The sequence below is a fragment of the Phaenicophaeus curvirostris genome, chromosome 2 (genome assembly GCF_032191515.1).
Source record: "Phaenicophaeus curvirostris isolate KB17595 chromosome 2, BPBGC_Pcur_1.0, whole genome shotgun sequence".
In the NCBI taxonomy this organism is placed as follows: domain Eukaryota; kingdom Metazoa; phylum Chordata; class Aves; order Cuculiformes; family Cuculidae; genus Phaenicophaeus; species Phaenicophaeus curvirostris.
Genome location: NC_091393.1, coordinates 106,043,002 through 106,064,537, shown reverse-complemented (window position 1 = coordinate 106,064,537; position 21,536 = coordinate 106,043,002). Strand labels below are relative to the sequence as shown.

At 45.1% G+C, this 21,536-nt stretch overlaps 1 protein-coding gene across 3 annotated transcripts in view; it reads right to left on the bottom strand.

Moving 5' to 3' along the window:
* Positions 1–21,536, bottom strand: part of SLC24A3 (solute carrier family 24 member 3) — a 209,137-nt gene that overhangs the window by 58,334 nt on the left and 129,267 nt on the right. For all 3 annotated transcript variants that reach the window (XM_069850350.1, XM_069850348.1, XM_069850349.1), the window contains exons 4-6: positions 21,240–21,314; positions 15,390–15,474; positions 13,414–13,517 (exon numbers count right to left, since the gene is read on the bottom strand). In XM_069850350.1, the coding sequence (XP_069706451.1) occupies positions 13,414–13,517; positions 15,390–15,474; positions 21,240–21,314 (264 nt within the window). The remainder of the gene's footprint in view (positions 1–13,413; positions 13,518–15,389; positions 15,475–21,239; positions 21,315–21,536) is intronic.

Here is a 21,536-nt window from a genome sequence, read left to right as displayed (position 1 = left end):
CACACACTTTCTCCCTCTCGCACTGTTAAGTGTATCAGTCCTACAGCAGTTGTAATGAAGATATAAGGCAGGATGGAATTTCTTAAGATAATTACTGCCATCTCCCAGCAGTGTTTACAAAGAAAGGAACTGCCTGACCATCAAGACCTGCAAGTCAATTTTCACAAAAGTCCTCTTATTTTCAGCACTATTACATCCTATCTGCAATGAGCAAATCAGTCAATCAGAAGCTAATAATCATTAGCTGCAAATCAAATACAGCAGAGATCACAGGGTATGCTTTTCCCCCTTGCTGCTTGCTCAGTGAGCACCTGGCAAACTCAGATATGAACCTGTGAGTCAATCACTCTTATTTCCACTTTATGGTCCCCAGAGAGAACAAAAACATTGGTGGCAGCAAGGTCCAAACATCTCTGGATGTTTCGTGAGGAGCTGGGGTCAGAGAGCTGCAGAGGCATGAAAAATCACAGCAAATGGAAAGCTCTCCATGCTGGCTGGAGCATCCTCCTGCTCCAGCTGAGATAGCCTCACTATGCAGGTAAAAGACAGGTGAGGCTGGCTGCTGAACAGCCAGGCAAATGCATGAGGGACTATCTCGTGACAGCACAGCAGGAGTCCCTGATCCCATGTTCCCTCCTAGCATGCTGAACCACCCTGCAACAGCTGATATTTTAGACAGATTCCTACATGAGAAGCCACTGCAGCCTGTGCAGCCTTCCTGGAAAGCTGGCAGACAGTTAACATCAGCTGAAGGCTGCTGTGCTAGGACTAACAGCACAGTAGGATGTCCTGGACCGAATGCTAGGGAACAGACAGAGATACTTCCTTCTGTACCCCATGCTGCTGTCTCCCTGCTGTTGATGTACCAGGGTCATGGCTCTCCCAACTTCCCAGGACGCTTCAAGTATACAGCTCAGTTCCCTGACCATAATATTACTGAAGACCTCCCAGCAAAGGCACCAGAGTCCTGCAAAATAGTGTTCAGGCTTGCTCAGGGCTTTCATAGAACGATTTGGGTTGGAAGGGACTTTTACAGTTCATCCAGTCCAACCTCCCTGCAGAAACAGGGACATCTTTAACCAGATCAGGTTGCTCAGAGCCCCATCCAACCTGACCTTGAATATTTCCAGGGATAAGGTCTTCACTACCTCCCTGGGCAACCTGTGTCAGTGCCTCACCACCCACATAGTAAGAAATTTCTTCCTAATATCTCACCTAAATCTCTCCTCTTTCAGCTTAAAACCATTACCCTCTTCCTGTCCCTACATTCCTTGATAAAGAGCCCCCCTCAGCTTTCCTGTAGCCCCTTTCAGTACTAGAAGGCTGATATAAGGTCTCCCCAGAGCCTTTTCTTCTCCAGGTTCAACCCTAACTCCCTCAGCCTGCCCTCGTAGGAAGAGTTGCTCCAGCCCTTGGATCATTTTTGTGGCCTCCTCTGGACTTGGTTCCTCTGGAACCTTTGACCAATACTAAATACTCCTCTCAACTGAACTTAAATGAAAAATAAAATGTGAGCACAGGTCAGGCCAAATGAAGTCCAGGCTTTAAAATACAGCTCTCTCTAAGCCAGTAATTGCTGAGCAGCTCTGATCTAATGGACACACTGGGAGGAAAGCTTCCTTCCAATTACCAGCCCCCTAATTTTACCACTGGCTAGCCATTCTCTGCAGAGTTCAACCATCCCTCCAGCTCCCGGTTCATACATTGCAGACCAACCTAATTTATTTTCATTATTTCCCCAAGAATATTTGCTTTTTTAAGCAGCCCTTGATATTTTCATTACTGCAGCAGCAATCCGTCTCTGTGACATTCTCAGAATGGAAACAGTGGACACTCTCCAAACCTCAGGACAAAGCCAAAAATACTTCCCTGCTCAACTGGTACTCATAATTGTCCATGAGTTATTCAGATCAGCGTGTCTTTTTAGCTCAGATTCCTGCAGAGCTAAGGCAGCAGGACCCTGAAATCCATGCACTTGCAGAGGTCTCCTGGACTGCAGGCAAGGTAGCATTCGCAGCAGAACTCAAGGACAGCTGTAGACAGGGTACAGGAAGGCGTGCAGAGCCTACACATGTCCCAGTCTCCTCAGACTGGCCAGTCCTTCTTGTCAGACATAAAAACCAGGTTTTGTGAATTCCCTTGTTTTTATACTACAAACGATTTAAGAAAAAACCTAATATTGCTAACTCCACAGTACTGATTTGTGTTTGAATTTTGACAGAGAAAACTTGACCTCAAATGGTGATGGTGTTTGGTGGAACTAGACTTGTTTTGATGTTAACAGGAATCCATTTTCAACTCTTCTGATTGCCTACTATAATGTAACTCTGTGAAGCTTTTGAAATGCTAACATAAAAAAACTCACAGCAACTTCTATGTTGGCCAGACCAGTCCTGGGTCCAATTCCCAAGATAACACCACTTATGTTAAATGGGGAGTTGAAAAGGATTCTAATTTGCTTTATCACAGAGTCATTGTGTTATCCACCAGTGCCAAACATCCCAGAAGGAAAATACGAGGGAAAAGGAGCACTCTGCTGCTTTTACAGTGGGTGAACATCCTCCTTGATTGCTTTGATAAAAATGCAAAGAAAGGACGCAAGAAGCAGAGGAGCCTGTTCAGCAGGGAAGGGAGCTGCTGGCCTAGCAGTGGGGAGCACCCTCCTTATCCTGGGAGTGCGCAAGGACTTTACTTGACCACACAGAAAGGCTGCAGCCTCTCAACTTTGAGGACCATAAGACACCATCTCTGAACTAACTGATGCTTCTCTACCCTGAAACTCCATCTTCCTGCCCTGTCTACAGTCAAAGTTGCTCAGTGATTGCCTGACTTTCTGTAGGACAAATGGGAACAACAATGCCAGCATCCTCTCTCTGCTCTTCCGATACCTGGGGTTTCATGTACACATGGCCATGCCAGCAGCTCTGTGTTCTAATGAAGACCACAGTCTTGACTTCTGGGACAAATTCTGTCTTTGGTGGAAGTCTCAATGCTGGATCCTTGCCTGGCTTATTACTCTGTCACTTTCTCGCTTTCGAGTCTGCAACACACTTCTATCAGTGAAAGAGTAGGTATAGTCACTAGAAAATGTTGCCAGCATCATAAACCTTTGTGCCCTGGACTATAAGAGCAGTGTACAGTCCCAAGAGTTGCCATTAAGTTCTTCTTAAACTACTTCTCCACAGTTTTACATGTTTCATAGAATCATAGAATATCCTGAGTTGGAAGAGACCCACAAGAATCATTGAGTTGAACTCCTGTCCCTGCATAGGACAACCCCAACATTCACACCATGTGTCTGAGGACATTGTCCAAATGCTTCTGGAATATCGTCAGGCTTGACACTGTGACTTTCCTGGGGAGAACGTTACACTGCTCCATCACCCTCTGGGCGAAGAACCTTTTCCCAATATCCAACCTAAACCTCTCCTGGCACATCTTCCTGCCATTGCCTCTATCCTGTCATTGGCTGCCAGAGAGAAGAGATCAGTGCCTGCTCCTCCTCCTCCTCTTGTGAGGAAGCCTTGGAACATGATGAGGTCTCCCCTCAGTCTCCTGCTCTCCGGGATGAACAGACCAAGTGACTTTAGCTGCTCCTCATAGAGTTTGTCCTCTAAACCCTTCACCAACTTTGTGGCCTCCTCTAGAAACTCTCCAGTAGCTTTATATCCTTTTTACCCTGTGGTGCCCAAAACTGCACAGGCCAAAGAAGAAGAAAACCAACATTCCAGCTCTCACTTCCCAAAACTCCTCCACAATCCAGCAGGAGAAATTAAGAAAAGCTCATGAATGCAATCATAAAGCCAAAGGTCAGCTACGACTCCAGTCTGAATTACTTGTTGTCAGCGAAATTAAAGCTTAAAAGATGAAGATGCATGCAAGCGAAGTGTATGACAGAACTAGGATAAAAATAGATTACAAAAGTCTCAGTTACTTCAATAAACAGTGTTCTACCTGGTTATTAAATCTCTGTTCAGTTTTCTCATCTCAGCTCTATTTGTAACACCTATTTCTTGAGTATAATTTCAAACAGAGATAAAACTGAGCGCATATCAGCTGATTATTCCAAGAGGCGTCCCCAGCTCACACAAGGGTTTACTGGAATTTAGATGGAGGAAAGCCTTCTGAGCTTAGTTTATTTCCTCGGGTAAAAGAATAGCCTCGGAGCACAAGGAGGTAAGCCAGATGGTCAAGGTACTCCTTTTTCACTCCAGTATATTGAGGAATGACATCTGGCCACCAACCAGACCCCTTGACAAGAAGAAATAACTGGAACTGCATTTAGAAAACCATGAATGTCTCTGGCAGGACCCAGCATTTACAGCACCCTACTCCACCCAGAGCAGCCTGTCTTTTTCTGGGGAAAACTGAAACAGAGAAACTAGAACTCAAATGAAAAACACAGCATTTAAATGGTAAGTAACAAATCAAGCTACACAGATTAAAAATTACTGTTCAATGCTGGAGTGAATTGCAACTCACAGTTATACTGCTTTGACTTAAGCACTTTTCACTAACTTCATCCTTCATCTTCTTCTGCAACACTGCAAAAGGCTACAGTTTAGTGCTGGATGAGGACAGAGGAGGAGTGGATGACATGCAGGACAGAGCAGCAGAGATGCAAAAAGGAGAAGAAACTGGACAGGGGAATTTTCAAAGCTGAACAAACTCTGCTTGTGCTGGCTTGAATGAGAGATGAATTAAGCAAGCATTGACTGCTTCCGAGAATCCCATATCCTTGCTGCCAAGGATGATGAGAGGGCAGCAGAAGGAGGGGAGAATTTGTGAAGCACAAACACAAAAGTGAGAGAAGACAGGACAGAGAGACTGAGGCTTGGAGGGGACCCTGGGCTAAGGTCAATCTCCCCATACACACTTGTTTTGCAGTCATGGAAAAAGCCTAATACAGTACATCACAATACAGACAGCAAACTTCACGTCTGTATCTCTTTCCTGCTATCTAGCATGCATCTCTGTGAAATGTTGCTGAACTTATGTTTGAAGGGCTGCATCTGCTGCCACTTCATCTCTTGCAGCATTCTCTTACTTTTTTGTACCCTCTCTTTGCCAGTAGAAAGCAAACCAGACACAGCAGCTAAATAAACAATGTTTGAATTAAACTTTATCTTTGTCTCTAAATACGCCTTGTTCAAAGATTTCAAAACACATCAGAGGTTGAGTTCTTCAGCTTCCACAGGCCCAGTTTAAGTTAAAAGAGATTTGATTTTCAGAGCGTGGATGCTAGTTTAGAAAATCCAGCCTTACAGGACATCAAAAATGCACACAGCCTGCATCAATTGCCACTGTTTGAAAACTGGTCCTCCTGTGCCAAAGATAAAGAAATTTCATTGCTCATATTAGTGAGAAGAGACAGAAATAAATAATAAAATTAATCCCTCCAGCTCAGTATCCCCACTGGTGATCCGCAAAGTGTCATCAATTAATGTCACATCAATTAGTGACACTAATTGGAAGAGAAAATCACATCCCTTTCAGGCTACTGAAACACACATTTCTATTTTTCAGTAATGAACCATGGCACATATATTTTTTATATAATCCAGCACCAACCAAAACGGTTTTGAAATTACTAAGAAGGCCACTAACTCTGGTGGGTCTGCTGGGTAGAGGTGCCTCAGATTTCTACTGGATTTTAATTATTTTCAAGTTTTCAGCACTGTTTAAAAGCAAACAAGGGAGAAAAGGGGTCTATAACACTTAACACTAGCAGAAAAGTCTTCAAGGTTGTTCAAAGTAATTTTGCTTGTTTGCATTTGTTAATCTTTCCCTAGAGTTTGTACACACACAACTTCAGCTTCGGCTGGCACACGACAGCCACATGGTTAATCTCTCCAATCTGTTGACATAATTCAAACCAATCAATTTTCCAGCCCAACTTTGTCCTTTCTGGCTGGGCCACAAAGGAAAAAGGAGCACAACGATATATTAAAGCTGATTTTCATCTACATCAATTAGTTTCTAGCACGAGAAAAACTCTTCAGAAGCATTACAACACCACCGCAACTACGTGGAAACCCTACAGTGAGGCACGACAGCAGACGGTACAAACAAACTGTGGCTTTTAGACCCTCATCCTGCAAGCAGCTCAGGCTGCAGCAATGAGTTGGGCTGCAATTGCTTTGCAGGACTGGGGCTCTGGCTACCAAGGTGGTAAATTCCTTAGCATTTCAAAATTAAATACATAAATAAAGAAATGAAGTGGAAGCTTTTCCAATTACCGCCTTGCAGAGGGCTTCTGGCAGCCTGCTCCTGCGCTCCTTCAGGCTGTGCTAAATACTAAGCACTTTTCTTCTTCACACAGCACCATCTCCCAGCAGCATCTTCCCATGTGAGCCTGGGCAAGACACAGGCAGGGCTGAGCTGCGGACCAGTGAAACCCAAGCGGGTGCCTGCAGGCAGAGTGGCCAAGATCTCCATAGCTCTTAACACTGATTTCCAGCACACGCTGAGCATGGGTGGGGAAGCCTCCTACTCCAAAGACAGAGGTGACAAGCACTGCAAGAATGCGTGGACTTGAGACGCAGTGTAACCTGAGCCCTGCTGGGCACTGGAGCAAGGAGAGGGTGTGGGCACAGGCGGCCTTCCCAATTTTTACACTTGCTGAGCCTTGTTATAGAACATTTAACAACTTCAGAGATATATCCAGAAGGAAGCCTCTCATCGGGGCTACAGCTCTGCTAGAATTACAAACAGCAGCGGTGGTCTAGCCATGGGCAGAGTAAGGGCAGATATGTTGCAAGCGCTCCAGCGTGAAGTAAGTGCCTGTGGGGTACACCAAGTCAGCAGTTGGTAGAGGAGATGAAAACAGCGGAAAATGTGATTGCCCTGGCTCCAGAGCAGGCTCCTGCACCTCCAGTGGTGCCCTTCTGGCATGGATAAAGTTAGCCAGGAGTCGTGAGGTCAACGAGCCACAGAACAGAGGAATGAGGAGAGGACGACCTAGACCACTGTGGGCCTGGGGGAAAGCTGAACGCTTGAGAGACAGCTATGGGGTGAATCCATGATCCAGGGGGAAAATCTGTCTGGAGAAAGCCCTAAGAAATGGGGGGGGGTGTCTGAGATACAGACAGAATGGGAAGAAACTTGGAGCACCTAGGTGCTTAGAAGAAACATCATCACACCAGTAAAATCAAGCACTAAATGTTAGGAGATGAGGTAGTTAAGTCACTTGCTTAATTCAGGTCAAGAGTGGTCCTAGGACCTCACGATGACAGAAGTGTTTTCTGTGTTCCATTGCAAAAGGTGTAATGTGAGCTGGAACCTAGGCAAAGAAGAGGGGCTCATCTGGCTAAAGCAGCTGAATGCTCCCCAGGAAAGCTGAGCTGTGTGGACATTGAAGTGGCTATTTAAACCAAGGTCAGCCCAGCAAGGAAACCCTTGTGCAACGCTGAGATGAAGCAGCATGAGCAGTAGGAACAGCATCTGGGGCCAGACTGCTGCCCTCTGATCAAAGAACATGCCACTGGATGCTGCACATTCAGGGGGGAAAAGGGCCCATGTCAGGTCTAATTGGCCCCTAAAATGACAAGTTATTCTTTTGTATTTAATCTCTCTGTGCTTTGTTTCCCCATCTTTGAAACATCCCTTCATCTCAAAGAGGTTTGGGGAAAATTAATTAATTGTTCATCAACTGCTCAGATACAATCGTGATGGGATCAGCAAAAGTTCAAGAGGAAATTAATAATTCTGCCTCTGCAACAGGGCTTGAATAGAGCCTGGTAAATAAGGCAGAAGGGCACACATGGAACAATGAAGAGAAAACAAAATAATGAATAGCTGCTCATTAAGTAAGCAAAGTCCATTCTGTGTACTGAGGGAGGCAGGGAACCTGTGGAGAAACCAGCATGGGATCCTGTAATTAAAGACTGTATAATAAAGCATGCACACCGGGGGGGGCAAATTAAGGTTGCACAAGGAACTTTAATGCTGCTATTTTCTAACTTTCCAGTGTTTGACTTTCAACCTTAACAATGCTCTTTTGATTCAGTCTTTAGGTGTGTAGTGTCATATAAAGGCGTGGACATCATACTTTCCTTCTCCCATTTCAGCAGTGGGATGCCTATTCTCATTTATTCTGAGAGGGGCACACTTACCAGCCATTAAAGGCTTAGAAAAATAATCAATTAGAGTTGGTGTTAAAGTAAATGCATACCAGCTTTCTGGGGCTGTGGGTTCCTTTTTTTTTATTTTTTAAACAAGGTGCATATAGCCAAACCTAGTAATTCCTTAAGACAAGGAATAATACATCCAACACAGTACATACATACTACAACCTAATTTAAGAATAAAACATACCCTGGAGAGAGCTGGTCGGTATTTTTTTCATTCAACCTTTTACCAGTCAAAAAAACCCCTCGTAGCCCCCTAAAAAGGCTTTCTCATGATACCCAACAGTGGTGCAGAAGTAAAGAGAGCTTATGGAAATGCTGCAGAAGTCCCCTGCAGGTTTTAGTTCTGAGTTTCGCAGCCCGTGGGGAATACAGCACACCCAAGCATCCTACCACTAGGTAGCTGCCCCATTATCTACAGCATAGAGACATTTCCTCCCCCAGCTCTGAGCTGAGCACTCCAAGAAGGGATGAAGTGGTACTGCCATGGAATTATGGCTTACTAAGCACTGCCTGTACTGCTCTCCATCCACCTCCTGGACTGTCAGTATCACCAAGCAACCTAACATCCAAACATAGCATGTGCCATAGGGTACTGACCAGCTAACAGCATCCCAATGTGCTACCACAACTGCAGCTGCAAACCACTTTTATTAACACATAAAAGTTCCCACTGGAACAGCAGTGCTACTGCTGGCAGGTGTCTTAGGAGAGCAAGGATGAGACTACACCAACGCCCTCTCTGCAATTCTGTTTGTGGAAATCAGTGGTGTGGTCATCTCAAAATCATCCCTCCTTGCTGGAGGCATCCCACTTGTAAAAGAGACCGAAGGGGAACAGCACATTGACCCTTCTTGTCCACCCTGGCAACTTGCAGCAGCTACCTCCCAAAAGCAAAGCATTTAACAATGGGTTTTAATGAACATGAAGGCCACATGAGCATCATTGAGTTAAAACTGCCACAGGTAAGGCCTTAATTCTCAGCATCTCTCCTCCCACCTGACAAACCCAGAAGCCTTCCAGCTTCAAACCAAGATGCCTGAATATTGTTTTGCAGGGCAGGACTCCCAGAAAACAGGTCTGTAACCTGGGCAGCCTTAGGGAAGGCGCACAAGACAGCAAACTATGGCTGGTAAATCCCTGCACTCACTGACTCACTGGTCTCATCTGAAAATCAGAGGACTCCAGTTGCTGACTCCGTGGGATTGAGCTCCAAAGAGAAAATGCTGCTCTAATTGAGCTGGAGCACAGCAAGCAGCACAGACCAACTGCCTTCAGGCTCCCTTGGCCCATTACAAGGCAACTCAAAACTGAGATCCAGGTCTCTGGGAGAAATGAAGTCCAACCACCAACTAAATTTACCAGCTATGTTACTGCACCTTTAGAGACTTTAATGATAATAAACCAAATTCCCATTAATACTAACACAAAAAACAGAGATGAATTATACCAGTAAAAGTGAATGACTTTTTGTTGAAGGGTTGGGAGTCAGATAAAACAAAAAGCACAAACCGAAACAGAGTTTTCTCTAGAATATTTGAATTATTTAAAATTAGGTTTCCTATTTGTTTGTCCAAATTGTGACTCCACACAGTGACACCAATCATTCCAGTTCTCACTCACCCTCTGGGGGTTAAATTGTAGCAAAAAGAGGTTAAGTGACTTATGAAACTACAGATAAATCACTAGCAGAGTCAGGAAAACCAAAGTTGGGACAAGAGAGTGGTGGCAAATGGAGTTAACTCCAGCTAGACGCCAGTTACAAGTAGTGTCCCCCAGGGCTCAGGGCTGGGTCCAGCCCTGTTCAATGTCTTTATCAATGACCTGGATGAAGGCATCGAGTGCACCCATAGTAAGTTTGCGGATGACACTAAGCTGGGTAGAAGTGTTGATCTGCTGGAAGGCAAGGAGGCTCTGCAAAGGGATCTGAACAGGCTGGACCGCTGGGCAGAGTCCCAATGGCATGAGGTTTAACAAGACCAAATGCCTGGTCCTGCACTTGGGGAACAACAACCCTATGCAGTGCTACAGACTAGGAGAAGTCTGGCTAGAAAGCTGCCTGGAGGAGAGGGACCTGGGGGTGTTGGTTGACAGCCGACTGAACATGAGCCAGCAGTGGCCCAGGTGGCCAAGAAGGCCAATGGCATCTTGGCTTGTATCAGAAGCGGCGTGGCCAGCAGGTCCAGGGAGGTTATTCTCCCTCTGTACTTGGCTTGGGAGACCGCTCCTTGAATACTTTGTTCAGTTCTGGGCCCCTCACCACAACAAGGATGTTGAGGCTCTGGAGCAAGTCCAGAGAAGAGCAACAAAGCTGGTGAAGGGGCTGGAGAAGAAGTCTTATGAGGTGCGGCTGAAAGAACTGGGGTTGTTTAGCCTGGAGAAGAGGAGGCTGAGGGGAGACCTAATTGCTCTCTACAACTACCTGAAAGGAGGAGCTGGCCTCTTCTCCCAAGTGACAGGGGAGTGGACAAGAGGGAATGGCATCAAGGTCTACCAGGGGACGTTCAGGCTGGACATCAGAAAAAAAAATTTCATGGAAAGGGTCACTGGGCACTGGAACAGGCTGCCCAGGGAGGTGGTTGAGTCACCTTCCCTGGAGGTGTTTAAGGCACGGGTGGACGAGGTGCTGAGGGGCATGGTTTAGTGACTGATAGGAATGGTTGGACTCGATGATCCTAGGGGTCATCCAACCTCGTGATGCTGTGACTCTGCGAATTCAGTTCATATCTCAATTCTTGCCTTGAAATAGACTCAAAGACCACACTTACAATGACTTACAGCAGCAAATCCCCACTTTGAATTTCTGAAAGCTACCATACTTAGAAGGCTGAAGGCATTTATGAGAGCGTTTCAGTTTTGTTATATACAGAACAAACCTGTAAATGGTCTCTCAAGAAGACTGATGTTCTCCATCAGCCTCCAAACTCTAGCAAACCTTTTCCACTGGAAGCTGCGTTTTGTAGCTTTTTAGCAGGTTTGAGGCATGCAATCAATACTGCAGAGAGTAAAAATGAGAAGAAATAGCTCCTCTGCCATCATGCCAAACAGTTAATTGTGTACATTTGCTTGGAAAAAAGCAACCTGAGCAAAAGTTACTACTGATTACAGGAAAACACCTTTGAAGAACACAGCTTCAGGCCCTGGGAAAGCTTTGGTCATTAAAAATTGGCCTGAACCTGTTGGGTTTTCACAGTAAGAGTTACAGTAGAATCACTAATATGTTCTACGATTCTATGGATTCTATGAAGCTAAAGATGTCCTTGCTTCTGTAGCAAGGTTGTACTGGACTACTTGTAAAGGTCCCTTCCAACCTAAAGCAGTCTATGATTCTATATTGAACATGTGTAGTTTCCACCTGCATGTTTCGATGAGAATCAAGGGAGCTTAGGTGGCTAAAATGCACCACCACGGGATTTTCCTGAAGCCTCCTTGTAGAGAAAATGTTCATATTAATCCCGAAAAAATTAACTGCTGATGCAAATAAAATTGGATTACAAACTTCTCCTTCAAACCCCAATCTCCCTGCATGCTTTCTCACATTGAGCAATTTACAAAGGCCCTTCTCTCAAATTCTTCTGCCAGAGCCAGATATCCTATTGCATTGTACTGATACTGTTATCCTGCTTCTTCTCTTTACAAATCAGTCTGCATAGTAACATTTCAAGGAACATCTTATGAGATTGTAAAAATACCAGGCATATTGGCAAGTGCTAAGGTGAATGCAGATTCAGGTATTTAATTATACAGTCAATCATGTCTGCAATTCACACAGCAGCTCAGATCTCACAACTTAGTTACTTTAATTTCAGATGAATAGCTTATGCTGTCAGAAATAGTTTGACATGCAGGAAAACAGTCAGAAATTATACTAGGAATGGATACGCTTACTGCTAGTGAGGAAAAAAGTTCGGGCATCCTTAGAAGTACTCAAAACCTGACTAAACAAAGCCCTGAGAAATCTGATTCAACTTTGAGATCAGCCTTGCTCTGAGTTGGAGGCATTGGAGTAGCAGGGTCTTGGTATCAGAAACCTCCAAAGGTCCATCCCCACATAAACAATTTTGTGATTCTGGATATAAATAATGAGAATCTGGTTCTGGGTGTTCTAGTTGATGGCAAGTTGAACATGAGCCAGGAGTGTGCCCTGGCAGCCAAGACGACCAGCCGTGTCCTGGGATGCATCAAGCCCGGCACTGACAGCCGACTGAGGGAGACCATTGTCCTGCTTTACTCCATAATGGTGTGGCCCCATCTTGAGTTCTGGGTGCCATAGTGTAAAAAGGACACAAAGCTACTGGAGAATGTCCACAGGAGGCCACAAAGTTGCTAAAGAGTTCAGAGGAAAAACCATATGGGGAGCCACTAAAGTCACCTTGTCTGTTCAGCCTGGAGAACAGGAGACTGAGGGAAGACCTCATCATGCTCTACATCTTCCTCAGAAGGAAAGGAGGAGGAGTAGGCACTGATCACTTCTCTCTGGTGACCAATGATGGGACCTGAGGGAATGGCAGGAAGATGTGCCAGGGAAGGGTTAGGTATTAGGAAGAGGATCTTCACCCAGAGGGTGGTGGTGCATTTAAACAGGCTCTGCAGGGAAGCAGTCACGGTGTCAAGCCTGACAATATTCCAGAAACACTTGGACAGTGCTCTCAGACACATGGTGTGAATGCTGGGGTTGTCCTATGCAAGGACAGGAGTTCAACTCAATGATCCACGTGGGTCCATCCCAAATCAGGATACTCTATGATTCTATGAGATAAAATACAAGCAAAGACTGCATCTTCCTTATACAACTTCCTAAGTCATGCCAGTCACCAACAACGTTCTGCCAGATCAGTTCATGTATCTGAAATGCTTCTTCACAAAGGCAGCATCTTCTGTGATGCTCCAGAAGTGTCATCGTTCTTTCAGAGGCATCTTGCATGGCTCACTGAAGTGCATTTTTACCAGCCAGAGGCACTGACATTTCCTGCCTCCTTTGGTCTAAAAGAACCAGATACAAACATCACAACACATTTTTCAATTGCTACCAAGAGGAGGTGTTAAATAACCAACTTTTATTCCTTTGACCACCCACATATCTTGGGCAGCTTAAAACACCGGAGTTGACATTTGCTGTTCTGCTTTTCATTTCAAATATGCAGGAGGAATAGTGTAGGGCCCTATTAGGAAGAACAAAGCTAGAGAAATTTGTTGCAAGGCTGTGAACCTGGCAGCTGATTTCACAGTACAGCCAAGGCACAGGATGAAGCAAAAACTGTTAAGAATCATTAAATGCTCTTACCTGTCCTGCAAAAAGCCCACACACGCCAATAATACAGAGAATGTTAAATACAGCCGAGCCTACGATGGTTCCAACGCCTACGTCTCCTTTTGTGATAAAAACACCTGAAAAACAAGTTCAAGGCAAGCTGTGTAATCTGGAAAGAGCAGAGTTCTTCCACAAAAAAACCTGCAGACCTCATATCCCATTAATGAACCTAAAGACATGTACCACTTATGCCACTTTACCTCATATTTAATAGGGTAACTTTCAGAGAAAGGTGAATAAAGACGGCAGAACTTGCTTTCTGAGAGGACCTGGATAAACTGTCTAATGAAAACTAAATACCTTAGATGTGTCTGAACCACCAACCTCCTGGTTTTACGACCCAACATTATGGCAATATACATCATAAAAGACAGTAAGCTCCACAGGATAGAGCTGGTTAGATAGAGATCTGCAGGAAACTATCTCTCATAAGACATTCCCTCACCTCATCCTTGTTCTTCCTCATATCCCTATCCCTACCACCTTCAACAGGCGAGTAGAAGCCTGAGCTGGAGCTGATTCAGAGCTGCCTGGCCACTAGCTATTAATACTTGCAAGCTGAACAACGCTCTCAAGATGAGTTTTGGGTCTAAGTTACAATCTCCTTTCAGAGCTCTTCTGTCAAATTTGGTTGAATTTGTCCAATAAGGTTAATGGCAAGGGAGATGAACTGACAGACACATGCATCATGGTACTGCACAAAATTCTCTCCTTAGGAAGCCAGGCTAAAAATAACACTTCATCATCTAGCAGGCTGTTTAAATTCACCATTTGCTTTTAAGGTTCCAACAGTATTTATCTGGCCAGCATAGTTTAGGTATTTCTTTTCCACTTTATCCTTTTCTCAGAAACATGTTACACAGAAGCAGTCACCCGCCAAGTGACACTCCGTATCTGGTGGATTATACCACAGCAAGATAATGTTCTGACTGTTAGGGCTTCTTTAAGCTGCCAGATGGAATCTAGTTTTATATTCATCTTTCTACTGAAGTATCCTTTACTGAAGCACAACTCAAACTCGGTCCAATTTAAGTTCCTACACTCTGAGGCTTTGCTTGTATAATGGGACCTCTCTGCAGAGCGTGCAGCTTGGCGTGAATTAATTTGTGCTCTGCATCTGATAGTAGTAACTGAAATAGGAGTATTTTCTACAGAAAGTATGTAAGCTGAGAATAATTCTCCTTGGTGAGAGCTCACCTTAACCTCCCAACGGCTGCTCTGATGATCACCTACCAATAGGGAAGTGAATGAGTAAAACTGCAAGAATACTTTCTCCTTCCACCAGGTAGCACATGTACAGCATCGTTTTATAACAGCTGACTCTTAGCTCAAGGCTGCTGCAGGACTACATGAGTTTCCTGGGTTTCACACACTGAAGGAGCACTGAATCCCTTGATCTCACCTCTCATAAGCAGAGAGTTGTTTTGGTAGCATGATGCTCTGATCAACTTGTTGCGAGAAAGCATTTCAAATCCTCTTCTCCTCCCCACTCTGGCTTTGCCAGAGGGAAGTGGTGTTAGAAGACTAATCAGAGTGGAGGTGGATGGGACAGAACCTGCAGCTGAGTACATGGAGTTCACCTTGGTACCTGGTATCCTTTCATGCCACATCCTGGAGGCAGCGTAGCAGATAGTATAGGAGGACAGATAGAAGGGGAGAAGCCTGCATGGGCAGAACTCCACACTGTGCAGTTTGGCTGTGCTACAGTGAGTAGCAGTTAAGGTGAACTGGCTACCAGCCCTGGTTTGACAGGGTCAGATGAAACCACTTCCAAGGCAGCACTTTTTCAGAGCTGCTTCATCTAGCAAGGATTCCTCACAGCTGTATGCCCATAAGGGAAGGGCTGAGTATTACAGTGAATGTTACAGGTGCTCAACAATCCCATTTCAACTCTGAAATACAGCCAGGGAAAATGTGGAAGTTTCAAGAAGCAGCAGCAGGTTAGTTACCTATGACAGATGTAAACAACTCAGGAGCAGAGCTTCCCGCTGCCATGAAAGTTGCCCCAGCCACATCTTCGCTAAGATGCAAGCGCTGCAGAGAAACACATCACAGTCATTGATTACAACACCAAGAGGCTGAAGGAATTCAACTAGAAATGTTAAACTGTCTGCCAATACTAGGAAACTACTGATACAGATCAACTTTTACGTTAATAAAGTTTAAATATAAGGGAAAAAGTCATCACAGACATTGGCTACTTAAGCTGGCATCTCCTTGTAGAGAGGGCAGCTGGTGGCTGTTAAACCCTTTGTGGAGGAGAGAATGGACAACAGCAAAGCAGTTTTCTCGGTCATGGCTCTGTCTCCTTCATCATCCTAACAACAGAGTGCCCTGAGTTGGAAGGGACACACAAGGACCATACACATCTTATCTCATCTACTTTGGTCTGTAAAGGGCACAGTTGGAGCTCGGGCTTGGTTCACTCTCAGCCACCTTCCCTGGTATCATTTCAGCCTTGGACATTTAACCTCTCCTCACCCGTATTTGCTTGTATCACCATTGAAGATACTTACCTCCTACAGCCTTCCCCTAGCAGTGCCCACGGACTACCCAAAACAGGGGTTTCTGGAAGGGAAAGGACCCCCTACTCTATGAGAAAAGTCATCGGCATATGCCTTTTCCAAAGATTTACTTGGTTAATTACTTCCTTTATGTTTTCTGCATTTCTGCTGCTCCATCTGCACAAGTCACTGTTCAGCAAACGTGATGAGGCTGTTAAAGACCACATGCCTTGCTGGCACCTTCCACAGTTTAATGAGTAGCTAAAAACAGCCACCCCCTGCCATACAGCCATAAACTGCTGAGCTGTTACTACACAAAGCTGGCTGGCTCACATGCACGTGAGTCAGCGGCCGCTGTTGTATGAGCAAGGGGAAGACAGCTGAGGGTGGTGGGCATGTTTCCCTAGCAGAACTGGCTGTTTGAAGCAGGATGGAAGAAGAATTCCTCTCCCCTCCTCCCTTTGTAGTGGTGCAGGGCAGCTTTGCAGCTTTAATATTGCAGAGTATATTTGCACATTTAAAGTACATTTGCACAGAGATAAGATTGGAGAAATCCTCCCACCAGCCTCGCCTAGACTGAAGATCCCATGAAGGATATTTGTGAGAGAAGGTAACTCTATTTACTGACAGTACACATATAAAAAAACCTCTGTATATATATTACAGAGATAAGTAAAAAGGAAAAGATGTGTCCTCCCTGGGAATGCTTTTTAAGCAGGAGATCATGACATCACTGCACTGATATAAAAGCTTGTTAAACCCGATTAAATATAGCTTTATAGAAAATTATCTGAAATAGGATTAAAACCATTATAGAAGTTCATAGGACCAGAAGTAGAACCCCAAAGGCCAGTTTCTTCTGCAGGATTCTCTATGGAAGTAGAGACACTCACCCTACAATAGTCATTCTGCAACTCAGTAGTGTCTTTTGAAAGAAAAGACCATCAGCCAAGGAAACTGGCTGTGCTGAGTTTCTGGCGGGATGGTTTCATTTAAAGCTATAGTAGGTTGCCTTGAGGACAGTTCGTGGATGATTTATTGCACTGCATGTGATGATTAAGTTAATACAATAGAGCAGAAAGTACGGCACATCATGTCGGAGGCAAAAATGTATTCTCTGGTACTAGACAAAAGTTTGCAATTGATATATGACATTAGTTGTGTCATGTAAACACTCTGTAACACGAATAGGAGTAGCTGGGCAAATAGAAGTACAAGCTGTTTTAGAAAACAAATTAAAATCAAGGCTTTATTTTAAGTATATCTGAACTAAGACAGAATGTGAATGTCTACTAAAGCAAGTGTTCTGGAACAAATTCTCATCTCAACACACATTTGGGAGCACAAATGCCTTGTTGGTTTAACTCAACAACTGCTTTCCAAACTGGATAAAGCTATGCCAAGAAAAGGGCATTTATTTCAGAATTAGCACATCTAAACCATGAGCAACTGTAGAACAACTGTTGGCTGATCTCCAAGATCAAAAAAAGCCTTGAGGCAGGAGGTTTGAATTCTTTTGTGCTGGAAATGACAGTAGGTGGTAGTCAGATTACCGATGGTAGATCTTAGGTCAGCAGCAAGACATTACTATATACGGCTGTTTGCATGCTAAGCGCACATGCACTGCCATACCTAGTACGAGCTCTTAGATGTGAGTTCCTGACATAGGGCTCTTTTCCCTCTCCCCCCTCTCTTGATTATGTTTTGTGAGTTAACAAACAAGTGAACACCCTTAAAAAAACAACAGGCCTTATCAGGTGATGGAGGAGGTCTCCGGTAGTCTTCTCCCTCACAGAGCAGCCCTGGATCTCCAAGCCGGCCAACTCATTTCACAGCATCTTTATGTGAGGAGAGCATTAGCTGGTGTGAGCACTAGCAGTAGCAACTGCTGGAAGCGGGCAGCCATAAAAACCTCCCTTATCCATTCTAATAATCTCTAATGATGCAGTATCTTTCTTCTGAACAGTAACTTCAGCCTAGAGAAGAGAAGGCTCTGGGGAAACCTTAGATTAGCCTTTTGGTACTTAAAGGGGGCTACAGGAAAACTGGGGAGGGGCTCTTTATCAGGGACTGCAGGGACAGGATGAGGGGATTTGTAAACACAGCTAAAGACCAACATTTCCACTGGCAAGTGTAGGAAACAGAGGTGTGGAGAAGTGATGGAGCTTGTCTGAGGTCACTCAGACAGTCCATGGCAAAACTGTAACAGGAGCTACTGCTCCACAGACCCAGATCAGACCTATGTACCATAAGAAAGGCCACTAAACAAAATACAATTGTACATGGCTGCTGGATGAGGGAAAGGCTGTGGATGTGGTCTTCCTGGACATCAGTAAAGCCTTTGACACAGTTTCTCACAGCGTTCTGCTTGAGAAACTGTCAGCCTCTGGCCTGGACAGGCGCACACTCTCCTGGGTGGAAAACTGGTTGGATGGCCGGGCCCAGAGAGTGGTGGGAAATGGTGTGAAATCCAGCTGGAGGCCAGTGACAAGTGGGGTTCCCCAGGGCTCAGGGCTGGGTCCAGCCCTGTTCAATGTCTTTATCAATGACCTGGATGAAGGCATCGAGTGCACCCTTAGCAAGTTTGCGGATGACACTAAGCTGCGTGGAAGTGTTGATCTGCTGGAGGGTAGGGAGGCTCTGCAAAGGGATCTGAACAGGCTGGACCGCTGGACTGAGTCCAATGGCACGAGGTTTAACAAGACCAAATGCCTGGTCCTGCACTTGGGGCACAACAACCCTCTGCAGTGCTACAGACTAGGAGAAGTCTGGCTAGAAAGCTGCCTGGAGGAGAGGGACCTGGGGGTGTTGGTTGACAGCGACTGAACATGAGTCAGCAGTGGCCCAGGTGGCCAAGAAGGCCAATGGCATCTTGGCTTGGATCAGAAACGGTGTGACCAGCAGGTCCAGGGAGGTTATCCTCCCTCTGTACTCGGCACTGGTGAGACCGCTCTTTGAATCCTGTGTTCAGTTCTGGGCCCCTCACAAGAAGGATGTTGAGGCTCTGGAGCGAGTCCAGAGAAGAGCAACGAAGCTGGTGAAGGGGTTGGAGAACAGGCCTTATGAAGAATGGCTGAGAGAGCTGGGGTTGTTTAGCCTTGAGAAGAGGAGGCTGAGGGGAGACCTCATTGCTCTCTATAACTACCTGAAAGGAGGTTGTAGAGAAGAGGGTGCTGGCCTCTTCTCCCAAGTGACAGGGGACAGGACAAGAGGGAATGGCCTCAAGCTCTGCAAGGGGAGATTTAGGCTGGACATTAGGAAAAGATTCTTCACAGAAAGGGTCATTGGGCACTGGAACAGGCTGCCCAGGGAGGTGGTTGAGTCACCTTCCCTGGAGGTGTTTAAGGCACGGGTGGACGAGGTGCTAAGGGGCATGGTTTAGTGTTTGATAGGAATGGTTGGACTCGATGATCCAGTGAGTCTCTTCCAACCTAGTTATTCTATGATTCTATGGGATATAATGAGTGCTCAGTCAGGAGAAATACTCATCTCCCTCTATCTGCTGGCTCCACCTGTGTCCCTCTGGGCAGGAGGCCTGCCCTTGGGCACCCCAAAATACAAGCCTGTCCTGGATGCTGTTTACTCAGCTCAGGTTTCGTTCATCCAAAGTTACCTGAACTGTCCTTCTAGACCCATGCTTCCCAGCAGGCTTCCCTCACTCGGGATAGGGGAGGTCAAATAGCTCACCATGTGTACATCTCCAGCATCTCCCATCCTCACTTCCACATCAACGTCTCTGTTCCTGCTCCCTTAACCTCACAGTGGCTTTCTCTATCTTCAGCCCTGGAGAATGTAGCAACTTTGCAGGACAGAAGCTCCTGCGTTGTGTTATCAACCTTCACTTACTGGAATACTTATGCACCAACAGTGGGATTTCCTGGGGACTTTTTCTTCTTGATGATGCAAAAAGTGCTTGTTGGTTGCTGAACTACATGTATCAGGTTAGTTTAAAGACAACTTTCATCAGAGCTGTCAGCATAAATTATTTCTCCTACTGTTTCCCAAACCTCCTCCGAGGTCCAGGCACAGCCTGTGCCCTGATAAGTGACACTTATTGGCAGGCAGATTGGCAGGTGCCTACTCTAACTGACAGAGATATCTAACTGGCAAGATCAAACCATCTTTTCTACAGGCAAAGATTTCATTGCCCAAGACTGACATTTGAGAGGGCTCTGAGTCACTTTGGGCACATGGTCCGTGTTCACCCAGTAACTGTCCAAGCTGATTTAGACTAAAATGTACTCCTTGTCTTCTAAAATTTCAGCATGCCAACCTCAGCAAAAGGGGGACAGAGTCACTTCCAATTGCTGGAATTGTTCAAGAGCTTCTTTACAGCTGACCTAGCTGTCCCTTCTGCTTTACAGCTTACACCAACACAACAGAAGGTATGAAACTCATACCTCTATGATTTCTACTGGGGCAAATCACCATAGGCTTTAATTTCTGTCAACTATGGGTAGGACTAAATGTTTTGGAAGAGACATCTACAAAGACAAACAGTCATAAGGCAATAGCACCTATTGCAATGTGAAAGGTTGGAGCACCTGGAAAGCCATCAGCCTGTGAGCTCTTGCTTCGGAGGTTTCAAAGTTTTAAGTTAATGGTATATGTAACACCTTGTGAATCAGTATTTCCATGTGAAACTCAAGGAAGAAAAGGCTGTCATCTTCCAAGTCCCAGCAGAAGCGAGTGACAGGCCAGAAGCCATAAGTGAACCAAAGCACTGTTCCCTACACGGACAATGAGTAATGTCTCAACCCTCCTGCAGTCTCTAGTGGCTAGATCCTACCTCAAGGGCAGAGTTTCTCAGCTGGAAAGGTGGAAGCACATCAGCAGCACAGCACAGGACAAGCTAACAAGCTCTGCTGGGCTTACTAACTAGAAATGCATGCTGCAGCTAGCACTGCCTATAGTGTGGAGCTGAGTTTGGGGATCGTTGCTCTAGAGAATGTGTTACTCACTGTGTTATAAGTTGCTCCCATTTTTAAGTGGTACAATGTGTATCTATATATGCATAGAAATATATAGGAATTCTATATAGAAATTGTTATTTGAGAGGCGACTGCCAGCATTAAGAGGGAGCATCAGCCAAGTCTACCCGCCAGGACACTCCCAGCCCATCTCCTCTGAGTGACAACACAAAGCAGGGCCAATGCACACACGCACTGTTGAGCAACTAAGAAGCATGGGGAGTGCTCTAAGACAACAATAAATATGCTATCATTACATTCTGAGTCTTTCCAGAACTGCTGCTAAAGCAATGCACAAGCTGAAGTATCATCTTCTAATACTTACTTCGCAAATCTTTTCCAATGAAGGGACAAAGAAATCATCGCAGACAATTGCCAAAGCATAAAACATATACACAGCCTGCAAAAGAAGAGAGAAAATGTTAAGTCTGGAGGTTGATAAGTGGAAACAAACTGTGGCATCCCAACTCATCTTAGGATTGTTTTGGTATGTATTTAAAAAAAAATACGCTTTTACAAGAAGAATTTATGGGACTCTCTGGGATTTAACAGAAAGATCATTAAGTATTTATCTAAAGAGTTCTTACAAGCTGTCCAAGGCTGCCAACACTTTATCATCATC